Source organism: Brachyhypopomus gauderio, chromosome 3 (assembly GCF_052324685.1).
Source record: "Brachyhypopomus gauderio isolate BG-103 chromosome 3, BGAUD_0.2, whole genome shotgun sequence".
Taxonomy (NCBI): Eukaryota; Metazoa; Chordata; class Actinopteri; order Gymnotiformes; family Hypopomidae; genus Brachyhypopomus; species Brachyhypopomus gauderio.
The window spans coordinates 30,584,959-30,604,073 of record NC_135213.1 but is presented as its reverse complement, the minus strand read 5'-3'; the positions used below and the strand labels follow the sequence as shown (position 1 = coordinate 30,604,073).

The 19,115-nt window shown below is 44.1% G+C and overlaps 1 protein-coding gene across 2 annotated transcripts in view; it reads left to right on the top strand.

The window, feature by feature from the left end:
• Positions 1 to 11,416, top strand: part of epg5 (ectopic P-granules autophagy protein 5 homolog (C. elegans)) — a 29,335-nt gene extending 17,919 nt beyond the window's left edge. For both annotated transcript variants that reach the window (XM_076997569.1, XM_076997570.1), the window contains exons 28-45: positions 304 to 466; positions 670 to 812; positions 1,003 to 1,159; positions 1,332 to 1,526; positions 2,372 to 2,585; positions 3,293 to 3,423; positions 3,614 to 3,821; positions 4,362 to 4,437; positions 4,536 to 4,639; positions 4,858 to 5,033; positions 5,254 to 5,439; positions 6,901 to 7,110; positions 7,190 to 7,334; positions 7,658 to 7,900; positions 8,041 to 8,260; positions 8,723 to 8,938; positions 9,021 to 9,135; positions 9,668 to 11,416. In XM_076997569.1, the coding sequence (XP_076853684.1) occupies positions 304 to 466; positions 670 to 812; positions 1,003 to 1,159; positions 1,332 to 1,526; positions 2,372 to 2,585; positions 3,293 to 3,423; positions 3,614 to 3,821; positions 4,362 to 4,437; positions 4,536 to 4,639; positions 4,858 to 5,033; positions 5,254 to 5,439; positions 6,901 to 7,110; positions 7,190 to 7,334; positions 7,658 to 7,900; positions 8,041 to 8,260; positions 8,723 to 8,938; positions 9,021 to 9,135; positions 9,668 to 9,850 (3,085 nt within the window). In that variant the 3' untranslated portion in view covers positions 9,851 to 11,416. The remainder of the gene's footprint in view (positions 1 to 303; positions 467 to 669; positions 813 to 1,002; positions 1,160 to 1,331; positions 1,527 to 2,371; positions 2,586 to 3,292; positions 3,424 to 3,613; positions 3,822 to 4,361; positions 4,438 to 4,535; positions 4,640 to 4,857; positions 5,034 to 5,253; positions 5,440 to 6,900; positions 7,111 to 7,189; positions 7,335 to 7,657; positions 7,901 to 8,040; positions 8,261 to 8,722; positions 8,939 to 9,020; positions 9,136 to 9,667) is intronic.
• Positions 11,417 to 19,115: the final 7,699 nt, after the last annotated feature.

Genomic DNA, 19,115 nt, shown 5'->3' with positions numbered 1-19,115 from the left:
GATTCCCCTCCATTATTGAGTACATTGGTTGTATGATATACAGGTGCTGGTCATAAAATTAGAATATCATGAAAAAGTTGATTTATTTCAGTAATTATATTCAAAAAGTGAAACTTATATTATACTCATTCCATGCACACAGACTGATATATTTCAAGTGTTCAATCTATATTCTCAGCCTTTCTTAAAAGTTATATTAGCCCCTTTTTCCAAGTGCCTCATTATGGGCCCCCAAAGTGGGTGTTTTGGTGGTGGGGCTCTGCGGTGGTGGGCTCCCTCACTGACGTGTGAACTGCGTGACAGGCTGGCAGCCATGCGAGAGACGCAGCAAGTGGTGCTGGACAGCGAGCTGTTGGAGCTGCTCCCTCAGCTTTACACCAACCGTGACGAGCAGCTCTCCATGCAGCTGGAGTGCAGGGGCAGAGGGGGCCGGCCCTGCCAGGGCCCCGCCCACATCACCGTCAAGGTGCCACACACAACACACACACATACAGTCATTTCTGTCCCTCGTCAGTGTGTGGCACATGTGTTGTGTATTATTGCATTAATGCAGTAATAAGCCTCAGCCTAAACATAGCACACAAATTGTTGCATAACCATTCAGAAAGATGGATGTTTGTATCTGCTGTTGGCCTGACCTCATCCACTGTCTGTCCCAATGTATTGCAGTACGCGGGCATGCACAAGCTCGAGCCGGTCCAGAACCAGATCCAGTCCCTGAAGACTGACCTCAAGCAGCTCCAGGCGGATGCGGTCAAGCCTCTTCCTCAGAGCCTGGCCGAAGCCGCCGTGCACACCGAGAACTTCATCACGTCAGTGCTCGTCTGATCCAGCAGGCTGTTTCTGGCCTGACTAGTGCCACCTGGGATGCATGCTGTGTTCTGAAATGAACTGAACTTCAATTATAGTGGCACTAGAATGTTCTTTAGTGCTGTTATCATGAGCTTTTCATGTCCCTTTATGTCATTGGTGAACCTCTCTGTCTTGTTTTTCTGCGTTTAGGACCCTTGTTAACGCCTACAAGTTACACCCATCACCAGCCTTCCAAAAGGCGGGCATCGCAGCCTTCTATCAAATCGTCTCTTTCGTTTGTGAGGACACCCAGAGACATCCACCCACCCGTCAATTCTTCACCTCCTGTGTGGAGATTCTGGGACAGGTATGTCTTTGGAAACGGACCATTTAATCATGAGGTTTTTTTGTATGTTCTTTTTGTACATTTTACATTTCATTTTGAAGGTTTTCTGTATTTGTTAGGTATAATTTGTATGTGCCAGCTGTGAAACTGGATACAAATGGATAAATGTATCCATTGGGTCTCTTGTACCCAGGTCTTTATCCGGGACACTCCCGCCGAGTGCAGGCGTGTGTTGAAGACGATCCTCCAGAACAGACGTCTGTGTAACCTGCTCTCCCCGTACTTCACCCCAAACGCAGCCGCTCCCGAGCTGGTGGCTCTGTATGAGGAGGTGGTGATGGCGCTCCACGCCGACAGCGGAGACGTCATCTTTATGCTCCTCACAAAAGTATGTCAGTCTGGATAAGCAGAGCTCAAGGTGCTTGCGTAGATTCCTAATATCTTTAGGGCAAATTATAAAGGAAGTCGGTCATTTATTTTTGTAGTGCTTTTGACAATTCACATTGTTACAAAGCAGTTTTACAAATGTCTGGGTCCAGATCCCTAATGAGCAAGCCAAAGGCAACAGTGGCAAGGAAAAACTCCCTGGGCTGGATTTAGGGAGAAACCTTGGGAGGACCAGGACTCAGCAGGACACCCCTCCTCCACTGGGCAGCCCAGCTAGGAACCAGTCCATGCTTTATGCTATTTTTGCCCGAGTAGCCACTTCAGTGCAGAAGTGGAGCTATAGTGCACTGGGTCCATTGTGGGCGGACTGCTTCAGCCTGAACAAAACGGTCCTGGAGGTTTTGTAATTTGGCAATTGGGGAGACCAGTACATTTGACATGTTACTATTTTTATGTGAAGTTCAGGGAATTAATGAAAATCTGTTGTGTAGAATTGAAATGAAATGTTGGCTTTTAGAGGTGTACTAGAGGTTAAGCTTTAATTATTACATGACCCTTCCTTCTTATATAGGAGTCCTAATTAGTTTATTCCCTTGACGGAAAAGAAGTGGAAGTTTGCCACTTTCTGTGAGACTCTCCAGCTCGGTCGTTCACTTCCCTTCACAACTATGATACCGGTTTTCCATTTATAACCATTCAGCAGTCCCAGAGCTGCCTACCTTTTCCTTACACCTTCCTTGACACTTTACATTTGAGCACCCATTCATACCGGCGACAGGAGCTGCAATAATGACTGACTAGTGAGCATTTGAGAGTTCATTCGACTCTCTCTCTTTCCTCCTGCAGTTCGACCTGACCCAGTGGCTGTCAGCCACTCTCTCACCGTTCCCCACACGGAGCCGTCTGATGGAGCTCATCCACCTGGCCCTCACCGCCTGTGGCCTGCAGCCTGAGCCCGAGCTCCTCATGCCCTTCAACCTCTTCTGCAAGCACTGGACCCAGCTTCTACGTTACCAGTTCCCAGACCACTACAGCGACGTCCTCAGGCTCCTCACCCACAGTGAGTCACCTGTACCGAGAGAAACGCTCCCAGGGACAGCACATCCTGTCATACTGATAAATAGAGAAGTCACTCTGAATAAGGGCATCTTCCAAATGCTGAAGGTGACAGTAAAGGTGTGTGCACATACAGCGAGCCCATGTACAGCATGTTTGAAAGTACACAGCCATATAAGGAAGTCTAGCCTAACCGGTTCGCCATACACTTAGGTCAGTTCTCATTATCAGACGTCTCCCCCCTTCAGTTCTGTTTTGTTTTTCAGACTTCATGAAGTGCCCACACTGCAGGTGCTGGGAAGAAATACTGATTTTCTTGAAATTTTGCCATTATACACAGACAAAACAAATATGGCCACTTATAAGAAATGAGTCAGATAGGTGTGAGTGTGTTTCAGTGTTTAATAATGGATTTTCTGAATCAGTATGAAATAATTATGATTATTAGAGAACTGTCCCCGGGAACAAAATATAAAACTGGAAGAAATTGCTTAAAAAAAGTCTTTTAATGTGTTGGTGAAATTTATTCTGTAAGTGAATATGACCGGGTGTGTGTGTTGGGGCCGACTCCTATGATCTTGATTCCTGTGAAGCGACATCACCAGCTCTCTGGATAATTACCAGTCCCTTCACAAGATGAATGAAAGGCTGTTTTTGGCAGACGCCTGTAGATGAAGTTGGAATCTGACCATAGACGTGTCTGTCTGACAGGCTCTTCAGAGCAGCTCCTCAGTGCCGATTGCTGGAAGTCTTTGCTGCGAGCGCTTGGCTGCTTCCCTCATTCGAAGAAGAAAGTGTCCAAATCCTCCTCCACACACTCTGTCCTTCTCTCCCCTCAACAGGTATTCCACATTTATGAATGCGAATTCTACTTTTATTTTGACAGTGTCAACATGTTCTTTCCACTGAAACCTTGTTATATAAAATAAAAGCATACGCTTAATAAACGCTATACATAATTATTTGGTGACTACATTAAAGACTGAATCATACACTGCATGTACGACCTATATTGTTGACTTTTCCCACCAGGTTGTTGAAACGATAGAGTGGCTCTCAAACTACTTTCTCAAGCTCCGTCTGTCTAAAGGAGACTTCCGCAGTTTTGGCCTCCTTTCCAAATGGAGGCCGTACATGGAGGAACTCAAGGGGTTCTGGGAGTATCTCATAACTTACCTCATTGATCTGGAGCTCAACAGTTGTAGCACGGAGCCCCTGGGGAGTCCAAGACTAGTGAAAGGTAGAAGAGTAATACCAATTTTTAAACTTGAAGTTGATGTTGGTGATGTTGATGTTATCAGAGTTAATCAATTTGACCCAGCACAGGTCTTTAGTTTAATTTAGTTAGCTTTTATTTAGGGTGTGATGTGCTATAATAATATTTAGCTGCTGAACTTAGTAAATGCAAATTTGAATTATTAGCATATTCATATATTCGATGCAAGGTGAAAATTACTTTCAGGTACTGTGACTGTTGAGGGATGTTATGATTTCAATATCCCTTATGAGTCATGTACAGTAAGTTCAAAATCAGAAAAAGGGTTCTAAGAAATAGGCTAACAACCCATCTCCAGTAGTACAGCACAGTAAGCTGTGTTGCATGGTTAGCTGTGTGGATTGTAAAGCGATTTCAGTTTTACTCCTCTTTTTGATGATTATTTCATGGGAGAATTGACCTTTCCCCTTGTTGCCACTTCATTGTTCTGCTAATATGTTAATATTGTTTCCACTCTGTGATTGTGAGCACTTAACGTTTAGTGTTTTCGTATTTAAAATGTAGCTATTGAGGACCTTCACTCAAAAATGACTAAACTCTTCAAGCCCTGGATTCTGGTCCTTGATACGGATGATGCAAGGTATGGTTCACTTTGCTTACTCTTTTAGCGGCATGAAATGAAAAATAATGACTAATATGAAGACTGTGTTCCATATATATATATTTATTTATCATCAGCAATCCTCGCTGTTCTCCCTGGCTGGAATCTGATACCACAGTAGCAGTCAGTCTGGTCAGCTTGTATACACAGCTGGCTGAGACCTTGCACGACAAATTCAAAGGTATGGAAATATGATTCACCTTGAGTTTTTGCTCAGATTATAAACCAAACATATTTGTTTCCTGTTTCCTCTTTCCTGCCATGTAATCTTTTCCCCATCAACACTGAAATATTAAGCATGTAAATATATAAAACGGGCTATTATGTTAATTCGGTCTGACATTTCTTGTGTAATACTACCGTTTAATTGGTTCCCGACATCTTTTGTTATTGGAGCAGACCGGCTGTTGCCAGGGCAACGAGGAGCCCTGTGGCTCCACCTCGTGCAGTACTGCGAGAGCTGCACGTCTCCCAAGATGCCGGAGTACCTGCTGTACACCTATCACACGGAGTACAGCCGCCTGCCTTGGAGGGAACTCCATCCAGACCAGACCATCATGAACCAGTTCTTCAATGTGAGATGTGTCTCCTAGTGAGCCCTGCAGTTCAAATCACGCCCTCACAGTACATTTTACAGAATAAGCCATATCACACTTTTCTATGCCTATAAGGTTGAGCGCATAAGTAAAAGGTGTAAATGTGTTTTTTACCAAAAGTTGAGGAAAATACAGCATTTTTCTTCAGTTGTAATTAGTGCTTTTCATTTGTTATAAGCCTGAATCTGTGTCTGATCAGGTTGAAAGAGGAAGTCCAAAGACCTGCTTCCTGTTCCTGGGTGAAGTCCTATGTGAAGTCAACTGGGTCAGCGTGTTAAGTGATGCCATGAGTGCACAGCCCTCTGCCCATGCCCAGACCATGGTAGTCTACCTAATCTACCTGATGGTCTTCCTAGCCAAAGAGGATCAGCTTCTAAACAAACCTGTGAGTAGACATATTTATGGAATCAGCCTGTTTGTTAAGGTTTCTTTTTTTCTTACTCACTCTAACCTACCACTAAGATTATGGGACTGTGTTAAGTTTTAATTCACTAAAAGGCTTTCTAGGCAGGTCAGGAAACTTGAACAAGTGCCCCAGTACGTATGTGTGCAGTCTGACTGTTTGCCTTTAGGAGGCAGCTTTTTCTTCGTATAATTTTCGCTGATAATCACACAGCATACTTCGTGTTCTATTGCTTCGTTGCGCATTAATCTGTGCAGCTAATGATGTGATGAAAATGATGCTTTGACATGTTTTTAGATTGCTGGAGCAGCATCTTGGAATTTCCATACAAAGTGTTCATTCCTCCAGCCTGTTGTTGGCAAGACTGTGGCAATGCCAGACACCTGCTAAGAACAAACCTATTAGATATTTTCATTAAAAGTCCTGTCAAAGATCTTAAGGTAGCCTCAGTAGAAACTTGCATCTGATCATTCAAAATGTAATGTATCATAACTGTTTATTTAATTGTAATTACAAACCTAAACCTGCAAAGCCCTCACACTTTGGCTAAGATCATAATCTGAAACTCAAGTCATGGAAAACAGAATTAAACAGACACCCATTTGGTCCATATGGAGGGTCTGACCAGGTTGATCAACTGGTTAATGATGAATAAGCCGAGCTTACTGTCTGCTGACCATCAGACTACAGCGCCAAAGAAGACAAACGAGACGCTTCATCAGACTACAGTACTAAAGAAGACAAGTGAGACACTTCATCAGACTACAGTACTAAAGAAGACAAGTGAGACGCTTCATCAGACTACAGCACCAAAGAAGACAAACAAGACGCTTTATCAGACTACAGCACTAAAGAAGACAAACAAGACGCTTTATCAGACTACAGCACTAAAGAAGACAAACGAGATGCTTCATCAGACTACAGCACTAAAGAAGACAAATGAGACGCTTCATCAGACTACAGCACTAAAGAAGACAAATGAGACGTTTCATTAGACTACAGCACCAAAGAAGACAATTGAGACGCCTCATCAGACTACAGCACCAAAGAAGACAAATGAGACGCTTCATCAGACTACAGCACCAAAGAAGACAAACGAGACGCTTCATCAGACTACAGCACCAAAGAAGACAAACGAGACGCTTCATCAGACTACAGCACTAGAGAAGACAAATGAGATGCCTCATCAGACTACAGCACCAAAGAAGACAAGCAAGATGCCTCATCAGACTACAGCACCAATGAAGACAAACGAGAAGCTTCATTAGACTACAGCACTAAAGAAGACAAATGGGACACCTCATTGCTATAGTACATTGGCCAGAACTGTTACATTTCCTCTCAGAAAGTCAGAGAAGAATTTGGAAGATATGAAGAATTTTGTCTTGCATGCTAGTTCAGAGAGTTATTTGTAAGTTTTGTCTTCCTCTTTTTCTTCCACAGGAGTCTCCCCTGTTAAATCTGCTTGGCCAGTCGGCATCTCTGCCCTGGTATCTTGTAGACTTCTCCTCCTACCAGAATGTCACAGGCTATGTGAACACACACTATCCAGCCATGCTCGTTCTCAGCCGAGACACATCCTCACAACTAGTTATCAAACTTCTCAAAATGGCCGCTGGCTTTGGATCTACTTTTGACGGATTACATCATAAGGTTAGTAGCATTCACTCCTAATTATCTAAAAAATATATTAGATGGGCATTTTTTATCTGCTGTTCTCTTCTCCTACTAGGATATGACTTTGAAGTGCCAGTCCTTTCTCCATCTGATGGTGCAGTTTTTGACATCTCTGGATCAAAATGGTAACATCAGTCTGGCTTCATTAGAGACGGAGATGGAGAAGCTTTTGGAGTGCATCGTCATTTTTAACCCCCCTGGTAAGAGAATAGAGTTTTTTCCCCCATTTTATTCAATAATGATGAATTTTCATCTCATCACCCAAAATTTCAGGCTTAACTTAAAATCTTAAAATATTAAACTTAATAAATTATGACATTTACTTGATACTTGTCAGTTTTTTTCTAAAGTAAGTGTGTGTGTGTCCATCCATCCGTCCATGTGGGCATTGATTAATACTTGATTGATAAGCTAACCAGTGTAAATAGCACTGACATGGATCCCCTAATTTACCCATTTCTGTTCTGCAGTAAAATTAGTCCGTTAAGATAAATACAGCAACCCTGCCCTTTTACTCCATCAGAAACAGATCCCCAGCAAAGACACATGGCCACCTGCAGTCTGTTTGCCGAGATGCTGACCCTGTTAAATGGAGCGAGTGTGTCCACAGCTGAAGGTCTGGGATCGAAGCTGCACTCCTGGGTTGAGAAAAGGGCCCGGGGCGCCCTGGTCTTGCCTCTGCTCACGGCCGCCTGCAGATGCCTGGCCTCTGTGCGTCACATGACCTTGACCACGGAGGCCTGCATACTGTCCTACTTCAATGACGGTAATAGTCTGTCAGCTTGGAGAAATGAGTTGGGGTTTTGTCCTTTAGATGTGGAGTCTTCTGTTTTAGTCAATCTATTGATGCCAAAGTATCATGTTGACAGATGAATCTGCCATGGTCCCGTAAATGTCCTCCCTCAGGTGGCTGTGTAGATCAGTACTCTGGCTGGGGGCCCATCCTGGTCTCCCTCCAGGTTCCTGAGCTGACTACTGAGGACTTCGTTCAGGAGAGCCTGGCTCTGGGCAGCTACCTCACCCTCTACGTTTACATCCTCCAGAAGCTCAACATGGAACAAACGCTGCTTAATGAGAAGAAGACCCTGGTGCTGCTCACCTCCTGGATTAACCAGGTCTTTCCCAGGTAACGCAGACTCTTTCATGCTTGGGGTAGACCAATAAGAAATAAAAGAAATAAAATATTCAGATTTATGCATCTGTGGTTTTGAATAAAAGTCATTAATGCATTCTGGGAAGTGCTCTCCATAATTGATTTAATGTAGTAGATTTTTCAGAGGAAGGCCAGATATGAATTATTATAACTACTGGTACTTAGTCTAAATACTGTTTAGATTAATGCTCATGGGTGCAAGTCTAAGGCCAAGATGGAACTTAAAAAGGGTCTCAAAATATAGAAACAGACCTGTCCCTCCCACCTAGAACCTGACTAATTGAAATGATGGGCTTTTGAAGATCATTTTAGCTATCGACAATCCATAGACTTCAGAGTATCATGAGATACCTTTATTGTACGATTTTCTATATATATATATATATATTGCTGCATGTATATGATGAGGGTGTGACATTCTGATGGTTGTCACAGTGGTCCTGCTGACGAGGCCAAGCTATTCCTGTGGTGGCACAAAGCCCTCCAGCTGCTGCAGGTTCAGGTGGACCAGGGCGACCCGTGCGGGCTGGACACGCTGGTGCTGTCCTTGATGGCATTCCAGAACCGGCTGGCCCAGCTGGCAGAAGAGCGGCTCGGCTCTGGCATCCTGGGAGCCATCGGGCTGGGGCGGAAGTCCCCACTCTCCAACAGGTGAGGCTCCGTTTGCATGAAGACGTGATGGCACGTAGAGTTCTTGTGGGGTTTGGGACGATTTGGTCTTCCTCCGTTGCAGATTTCGGGTCGTGGCTCGTAGCATGTCCGTCTTCCTGCTGGTGCAAGTACCTTCGGAGAACCAGTTACGCCTCCACCCCGGGACAGAGCTGCACATGTCCACTAAAGCCCAGCAGGTATGAGCACATATTCGGCATCGGGTCTAAAGGGTGTGTATAGGCAGAAGTTTAAAAGATTTAATACAGTCCTTCAGTAGGTATTTAGACATGTTATTAAAGTAGTCCTGTAGGCAAAGACACGCAGCCTTTCTGTAGTCTTTTTGGGGTTAGTTTTTTTCTATTATGAACTCTCTGGTTGAACTCTTTTGCCCCAGTTGCTTTCTCTAAAACATGGAGTTTAGTTTAAAACTAAACAAAACGAACAAAAAAAAACCCAAAACTACAGTATGTGTGAAAACTTTGCAAGATACTTGATGCTTAGGAATTTTTATTCACATCATTTTTTACCAATGAGAGCTGAATAGTTTAGTTTACATTGCTACGTTGTACGTAAACATGAGCTCAGATTTTGAACTGCTTTCAGAAGAGTAAACATTTAAGAAATAATAAATACAGAAGTTTACATGTTCTAGTAAATTAAACTAGACCTGCGTGACCTTTGTGTACCTGCTGTGAGGCACACGACCCTTCCACACCTCTGTGTTCTCAGGCGTTGGCTGTGCTGGAGGCCATGCCGGTTAGTAAGCAGTATTCGGAGCTGCAGACGTCCCTGAGCCAGGCCTGTCAGTTCATAAAGTACCCGGGACACTGCCTGCATGACAGCAACTGCCTCTTAGCCCTGCTCATCAATGCGCTCTACACAGACCTTCATTACCTGGACATCATTCGCTAACAAGGTTCTAGACTTATTGTAGATGACGAGGACGTGTGCCATCCAGCACCGAAGAAGAAACCCTGCTCAATGGAGGATGCGGGGGAGACGTCTTCTGTAAAAACACTGGAGAGGACGTTGTACGTTCGTTCTGTGATTGGGTTCTAATCTGGAATCCATTGTCCTTTTTCAGGAACTAAAGCTTGATTATATTTTATGGAAATCAAAGTGTTGATTTAAAAATCTGGATTCAAATCTGCAGTGCACTTTTTGCCAAGTGTCAAGGTAACCAGCATGCACAGAGTGCCCTCCCTCCCTCTCTCTCTCTCTCTCTTTTGCTCAATCATTCTCTTGCACGCTCTCTCTCTCTCTCTCTCTCACTCTCTCTCACTCTTGCTCTCTCCCTATTTCTGTCCCTCTTGGTTCCCTTCTTTTTTTTTTTTACTTTTCCTTTTTCTTCTTGCAGTCATCCTTCCAGTCGTCATGTTTGTCTGTATCTCCAGTGATGGTTCTGTCACTACGTATGTTCATTGCCACCCCTGTCTCTCTCACAACGGCCTTCCATCATTTCATTCAGCCCATTTAACTGCTGGTTTGTGTGGTGGGTTTAGGGTCTTTGTCTGGTCTGGTTCATCTCATTAGTCCTTACATGGAAATGTGATCGCTTACTACATGAAACAACTTTCAGTTGTTATCTCCCAGATTTAAACATGGATTTTTGATAAATATTAGATGCAGTTTATACCAGTGTAGCCTTTTAAAGGCTCTGTTTTAGGAGGTGTTTGGTAAAATATTTAAGTATGTGAGAGACTTGGACTGACAAACAGGTCTTACAATCTATGCTGCTTTCTCAAGTAAAGTGAACTCAAGTAAAGGAATCATAGTGTGGCCAAAAGGTGTTTTGAAGAATGTTGTGAGTATCATATGAAAAGCCCCAAATAACATTAAATCTTGTCCTTCCTCTAAGATGCTTTATTCATGCATCTTTTAGGCATGTACTTTCAAGGACATTTGCCTGAGGTCAGAAGTACAACAGACATTATCACAAATGAATGCTGTTAGGATATTCAACGGTATGCTACTCTTTTTTTTTCCTTTCCCCACAGACCTTATTAAAAACATGCTTTATTGTTGGAAAACTAGGACACTGCTTTATATATCATTATATTTACAACGATGCATCTCTTTGTTATGTTCGCTTTTAAAATATCCTCTTCAGAAACCATCAGAAAAGAAAATGCAGTTTGTGTGCATAGGGACTGAATATAGTGCTGAAATAATATCAGACCTGGACTAGTGAATAAGGTCTCCCTAAAGCACAAAGCACCCCAGTTCTCCTGCAAAACCCAGCAACACTGGAAAACATCTCTTTGCAAATGTTAACAAACGTGATATGAAACTGTGGGGTATCCTTCTGGCCTTCAGATGTTCTTGCAATGTTGCAGCGTTTGGCTTTTTTGTATCGTGCCATGATTCTTCTGCAATCCTCACACTAACATGTCACATGAGTGATTTGTACATTGCTAATGTGAATGAAAATAGCCCTAGAACATGTTTGCCAATGTCTATAATACAAAAAAATGAAAAAGAAGAAAAGTGATCCTGTTCTTCTTTCGTGAACAGAACATGGAATGGAGATCTTACAAAAACCTCTTGACTGTTGGACCATCCACTTAAAGATGTACAAAGCATATTTGTTCACAAGTATTAGGCCCCCGCCTCCCCCAGACCTCCACCCGGATTCCTAAGTGTATGTGATCTGAATGGGGCTGCTGCCCTGCAGAGGCTGAGTGGTTAGGAGCTTAGAAGAACGTCCACAATCGTTAACCGCTGAGATGGCCGACGCCAGTCTGGTCTTTCTTTCCCAGATTGTCTCACTTGTGTTCACTTCCCTCTCGGTTTTCACCGGTCTTTGGGGACGAGGCTCAATCAGCACACACTGTACCCTCACCTCCCTGCACCCTCACCTCCCTCACCTCCCTGCCCCCTCACCTCCCTCACCTCCCTGCCCCCTCACCTCCCTGCCCCCTCACCTCCCTCACCTCCCTGCCCCCTCACCTCCCTGCCCCCTCACCTCCCTCACCTCCCTGCCCCCTCACCTCCCTGCCCCCTCACCTCCCTGCACCCTCACCTCCCTGCACCCTCACCTCCCTGTACCCTCACCTCCCTGTACCCTCACCTCCCTGCACCCTCAACTCCCTCGTCCCTCACCTCCCTCACCTCCCTGCACCCTCACCTCCCTGCACCCTCACCTCCCTCACCTCCCTGCACCCTCACCTCCCTCTTCCCTCACCTCCCTGCTCCCTCTTTGGCAGTTGCTATGGTTATCTCGTATTTGATAGGCAATGCTGCGTGAATGTTATGGGCGTAAGTAAATGGGGAGGCGTGAATGTTACGGGCGTAAGTAGATGGGGAGGCGTGAATGTTACGGGCGTAAGTAGATGGGGAGGCGTGAATGTTACGGGCGTAAGTAAATGGGGAGGCGTGAATGTTACGGGCCTAAGTAGATGGGGAGGCGTGAATGTTACGGGCCTAAGTAAATGGGGAGGCGTGAATGTTACGGGCCTAAGTAGATGGGGAGGCGTGAATGTTACGGGCCTAAGTAAATGGGGAGGCGTGAATGTTACGGGCCTAAGTAGATGGGGAGGCGTGAATGTTACTGGCCTAAGTAGATGGGGAGGCGTGAATGTTACGGGCCTAAGTAGATGGGGAGGCGTGAATGTTACGGGCCTAAGTAGATGGGGAGGCGTGAATGTTACGGGCCTAAGTAGATGGGGAGGCGTGAATGTTACGGGCCTAAGTAGATGGGGAGGCGTGAATGTTACGGGCCTAAGTAGATGGGGAGGCGTGAATGTTACGGGCCTAAGTAGATGGGGAGGCGTGAATGTTACGGGCCTAAGTAGATGGGGAGGCGTGAATGTTACGGGCCTAAGTAGATGGGGAGGCGTGAATGTTATGGGCGTAAGTAAATGGGGAGGTGTGGCACACGTCCTTCTGGTTAGGAGTCCAGTGCTCTCTCTCCCCGTGTTGCTGCTTATAACCCAGTAAGTGCCACCGAGCCTCTCTGGTGACTCAGGTCCACTATACACGTATGTGTGAAGCAGAACCGTCTCCATCCGTCTGGCGACCTGTGCTGCGCAAAACCCAAACATTCAAACTCATTACGCTCGTCATCCACGGAGTAGACCGGCCCGGTGTCGGCCCGTACATTTTGTGCTCCTGGTGAAACTTGGCACTGCCACGTGAGGTTCCGGGAACATCCATGTGATGGCAGCAGCGTGAGCCGAACATATGTTAATATCCAAACGACAAAGCCCTGCCTGAGATCAGCCGGCGTTCTGTGGAGACATACATCGCCCGCTGAAGTCAGAGGCCGAGTTTTACCTCACTGCTGTGTTGAACTGCTCCTTCAGAGATGAAAAGATGATTATTAGGCATTATGAGACATTTTCTGTTTATTTGTTTACACCTCTTCCACTGTCTTTCACATTGGCCATGTCTGACTTGTGTATGTATAATTAAATTTATTTATGGCTGTCCTTCATAGATAATGCTAAGAAAAACTCATCAGTATAAAAAAAAGCTCATGAGTCCTTAGTTAAAAAGGATTTATTTCTCATAGTATTTGAATCAGTATGGGTGGGTTTACTGTACTGTGAGGAGAAACTAGAGTGATGTGGCTTTTCATCACAACAGATCAACAGGCCTGCTGGTGTTGAACAGCCTCATGTTGTCTTCTACTCTGTTTTACTGCTGTTACCCATAAACACACAACACGTGCAGTTTATTAACCTTCTTCCCTCCATCCACAATTAGCAGCAAGTGTTTAAAAGCAAATTATTTATCCTCATATAACTTTTTTGGTTTTTCATCCATGAAAAATAAGACACTAATATCTGTTTATTAAAATGTAGAAAGCTGTTGGTCAGGTTTACTTAGGCCCTACAATATTCTGTCCTAGAAAACATTTCATAGACACTAACAACTTCTTGTCTTCTATTCTAATGTGTATTTAAATTTTGAGTTTTATATTTTTGGGAGAAAGAAAATGTGTTTGAGCTTAAATCACAAAGTTGGAGGGAAAAGAAAAGCAAGAAGCCACCATATGTTCAGGTGTGTGTGTGTGTATGTGTGTGTGTGTGTGTGTGTGTGTGTGTGTGTGTGTGTGTGTGTGCGTGTGCGCACGCGTGTGTGTGCATGCGTGCGTCTTTTTACCCTACAATCTACTTATTTGCTGTCTTTTTCATTTTAGAACTGAGTGTGATTGGATTCACTCACTGGGCACTTTTACTGATAATAACATCTATTTGTAGTTCAGTTGTCGATTTTAAGTTTGAATGCTCATCTAGTCTTTTGAGTGTGGCCAAAAATGTTTGAGTCATTATAAACAGTGTTCGCTTTAGTGTTCTTCGGCTCGTTAATGGTGACACTGTCACCACCATCTTTACTGGAAATATCTATTAATTAGAGAGACATTTAATTTTGAGATTATGACCCTTCTGTTCGTGTTAGTCATCCTCTCCAGCTCATCACAGGATGCCTGCTAGCCGGATGTGTTGGGTGTCAGACCTCTTGCAGTCCTGCAGTAACATGGATACATCACACAGCAGCGCCTGGTACACTCGTATTAACACATCCACAGACTTGCCACTCCAACCTCGGTGTCTTTACAGTAGTGCGCTGTCCCCGTTGAGATAGTGTCCCTCCTAAAGGAGACAGTGAGTGTTGCTGCAAGATAAGAGGTTCAATACTGTGCAGTAAATGCCTGGTATATGGGGTGAATGTTTTGTAATTCAGTGGTATCTCGCAGCCTTACAAGTCACTAATTTCCATATCGGCTACTTCCACTTGCTACTCCCCCCCATGAGTGCAAACAGCGTTTTCACTATCACCTTTTCAATGTCACTTTCTCAATTTTCACATTTGCTTCTCTGATGAGGCACCTTGTTCCATGCACCATCTCTAGTGTAGATCCCCCTCCGGACGGCCTCACTGTGAGCCGTCTGGGCCCCTACAGCACGGCGCCTCGTAAGCAGGCCTCATTCGCATGCACACGGCACTACTTTCCCCACATCTCCCAGGCAACAGACTGTTGGAGTCACAGGAGGTGGCGTTGTGGGGCTCAGCGAGGTGCTGTGGAGACCCAGATGAACAGGAGGCTGAGAGCTCACTGATCTGGCCTCAGTTGAACCCAGGAGGGCTGCAGTGCTGCAGACAGCGTGTGGACTCCCTGCTATAAACATGGAGCAGCAGTCCAGAACTGATGAACTAAAAACTCCCCAACAGTGACTGGACTTTTAATTTGACACTCCTGACACAGACGTGCACATTCACTTACATTCAAGAGTGAATTTTAAAGGCACGGTTTAAAATTTGGCATTTATTGGTACTGTACACACAACCAAGGCAGAATACCGGGATGTTTAAAACCCATTTCCAGAGTGTGGGAGTCCTTCATATATCACAGGACAGCAGTGACCAGTTTAGAGTAGCCCTGACCTCCACACACCTCCAGGTTCATCCATGCACCTGCTGTATACCATCAGCCAACCATTCACCAGAATCAACATATGAAGCTGACAGGTAAAGCCTGCACACACAAGACCACATAATAACTACTGGGTTGGCAGGAGAAAATAGCATCTTGCTAGAGATGCAATAAGAACATGGCCACTTGCATCCTCAGAGCTGTAGACAGGAATCGGAATTGGTACTCGGATTAAGCTGACACCACATATTTGATGGGTTTCCCATAAACTAATTAAGCATAATCCTTAATTACAAAAAAAAAAAAAATCATTATCATCACAGCTTGGTCAATGATGGCCACTTGCGATGGTTGACGGAGTTCACCATCCTGCTCTGGACCTGGATGTGGGACTACACCTGAGACAGGTGTGACATGGTGCCTGCCACACTTCTCTTTCCGAAGGAAGGGACACCTTTACAGCACCAAGGAGATCATTCCAAGCAAGGTTAATGTTGCGTCATTTGATTTATTGCTTTACAAAAGAAGAGCACAGTTGAACTGGAAATGCAGAGAAATATGTAGTTTCTAGGCTCAAATCACGTTTACCTTTCCTTCATCAGGTCGGGGAGTCACATACAGCCTTAATATCAGCCGAACTCTGCTTGTATGAAATGATCCTATTTAATGTATTCGAAGTTTGACAGGCAAATAACTGTGTTTTATGGCAGTGATAAATAAGACTGGTGCTGAAAACGCCGGTGGTGGGTGAGTAGTCTCAATGAATTGCACTTCCATGAGAGAACCTTTCTGCATCGCACCTCTAATGAAACACATGATCTATGCGGATGAGCTGCCAGGCATTTTGATGGATCTCTTCTAATATATTTGGCTTTAGATGCCAGATCATTAGGAAGCCTACTGTACAACCCTGAACAGTGTCACAGGCTCCTTCGGTCATATTAGGCTAAACTCTCTTGGTAGTGTAATGGAGAGCCTCTGATAAAGTTCAAAGACTTGTAAGAGCTACAGCCAAGCAAGAAATGCTTAGTGGCTGTAAAGAGGCTTTCTGAGTCATGCGCCTGTTTCGATTGGAAGGAAAGTGCCATGGCTGTCTGTGTCACTTACCATTGATCAAGGTTGCTCACTCGAAATTTCCACTGGCTCTTTATTAGATGGCCACCTTGTTATGTCAATGGCTTATGTCATGTTAAAGAAATACATTTTAGTGTAGTCATAGGACGGACATACATAATCAGATTATGATTACCACATAATAATTTGGAATATAATGATTATATTTATTTACTTTACTATCAGATGACAGCATTTGGTTTAGAAACTTCAACAATATTGGTGGTACTACCAAACTGTCCAAACAAATACATGTGCTCTAAACATTATATATAAACCAATCTGCTGATCAGCCTACAGGGTAATTCTGTTTTTCCCCCCATTAGGGCATTAAACACATCAGAGTTAACTTAAAGTAACATCCAAATGGCTTCCAAGAAGGGAACTTGCAGCCTCAATCATAGCTATTGGTGGGCACAGGCCTCCCCCTGCCATTGCATCTTCTAGGAAGATATCCTGAAACAGGTGCTTGGCTGGCTAGCTATTTACAACAGGACAGAGCCAGGACTTAAAGATAGCCCTGCTTCAGTCATGGCCTCATTTAGGAACTGCAGTAATGGGGATGGAGCAGCACCTGTTCGCTGGCTGTGTCTGCTCTGGGTTTCATTTGCCTTTTGCTTAGAGAACAAGGATTGCCAATGAGGCGATTTGTGGCCTCTTGGGGCAGTTTTCGTACAAAGCAATCTGATACTGACCAGGAGCATCTCACAAGCTAATAAGACCACTGATGAGCATTCGTTGTTTTAAACTGTGGTATTATTTTGCGAAAACTTCGAACAAAACAAAACATATATTGTGTTCATATTTCACGTGCTCGGGTATTACTGAGAGAACATTATCAAGGCAAAACAACCATCAGTGCCTGTTTCTTCTTTGCAAAGCACAAGGCAGATTTTATGACATTTCACAGTGGGGTTAAAATTGATTTATGTGAGCAGTTACAACAATAAATTGAAAAAAAAAATCCCCCAGTGTAGATAATATTCTGTTTTATTTCTTCAGTCATATGAATTATTGCAGCTGGACTGTCCTCTGCTTCTGCAGGGCTGGAGTACAGAACAGCTTCCTTGATATAACAGATCTGTGACTTGTAATTAACTGGTGAGTTGAGAATCTGGTGTGTGTGAGCAGGAAAATCCCTTTCCATGACTCTGGGCTTCTACGACTGGAGGGGGCCATTCTAGTTCAGTTGGGTCTAAGGGATATTTGGGCCTGAAGATTTATAAAATGTACAGTAATACTATTCCTGACTTCCTCCAGGCACTATGTGTAGTTGAAAATGTGAGGGTGTAATCGGTTCAAGTGTGTTAGTGGTGTTAAAGAACATTTAAATCTAGAAAGCGTCTGACTTTTATCATCTTCTGTTGTCATGGCTACCATCATGGGGTCCACTGATTAGGGTTTTCATCGCTAGTTCTCACATTGCTCACTTTGCTAATGTTCTTCACCAACCACTCACTCTCCCTCACCCTCTCCACCTCTCTCTATCTGTCTCTCCACCTCTCTCACTCTCTCCTCCTCTATCTCTCTCTCTCAAGCTCACATTCTCTCTCCCTCTCACTGGGTTGCTCTTTCTCACTGTCTCACTGTTTGTCTGCCTGAATGTGTCTGTCTCTCATTCCATGTCTCTCTCTCTCTCTGTACTCCTCCATGCAGAATGACAAAGTGCTAGTTTTGTATAACCGCAGAGTAGGTGATGGTGAGTGAAGCTCAAGCCCAGTTGTGCCATACTGGATTGAAAGCATTAGTATTTCAACAATACCTGCGTACTGAAAATGATACACTTCTGCCTTCAGCTCTGATTGGTGTATCTGCATCTGAATGGAATATGGGTGGCGCCTCTGTTTTAACCAATGGACCCGGTCGCAGTATTTTTGGAGTTCATTAAGAGTGCTGTCTGTAACTGGTTAATCCCATTCCTTGCTGTTAAGATATGCCGTTGTTAAATGAAGGAACACTCATTTACTCTTCCTCCTTTAGTGGAAGGGCTCTCTGTTGATCATTCATCTAAGCCCCACAGGCTGGCGGTTGGGTGAGTGTCTTAGACATGCGAGTGGGATGATTTGGGGAGCTGTAAAACTGGATAGGCTGCCAAAGTACAGTCTATAGGGCCTGTTACCATAGCGAGGCCCATCCATTTGTGGGCTGGGTATTTCTGGTCTGAGTCATGTCTGCAGGAAATGTCCTAGAGAGAGAGAGAGAGAGAGAGAGAAGAGGAGTGAGATAGAAGGAGAGAGGTATATTGAACGCCTACCGTCTGCCATAGAGAAATTGCCTGCTGTGAGAGACAGCTTCCACTGGTTTTCACACAGGCTACAGCATGTATAATACAGTACAATATATCATGGAAGTAATAACTATGTTTCATGTAAGATCAATCTTTAAGGAGATTTGATCAATTTTTCTTTTCTTTTTTTTCTTCTTTTTGTTCAGTCATCACAACCTGGTTTATTTAACATTATATCAGAAACATTATTATTTTTGCCTTTGAATTTGAACTTTTGAGCCTTTTGAACTACTATTACAGTTATTAATTTATCATTTATTTACCATTTAATATAATAGTGTTTTGATTTCACAGTAGACGAACATGGCCAAGAGTACCCAGGTACTTGAAGCCCTGGTGTTAGCCGAGCCTCTCTTGAGCGCAGGGAGCTTTCAGCGGCGGTGCCCATAAACCCAGAT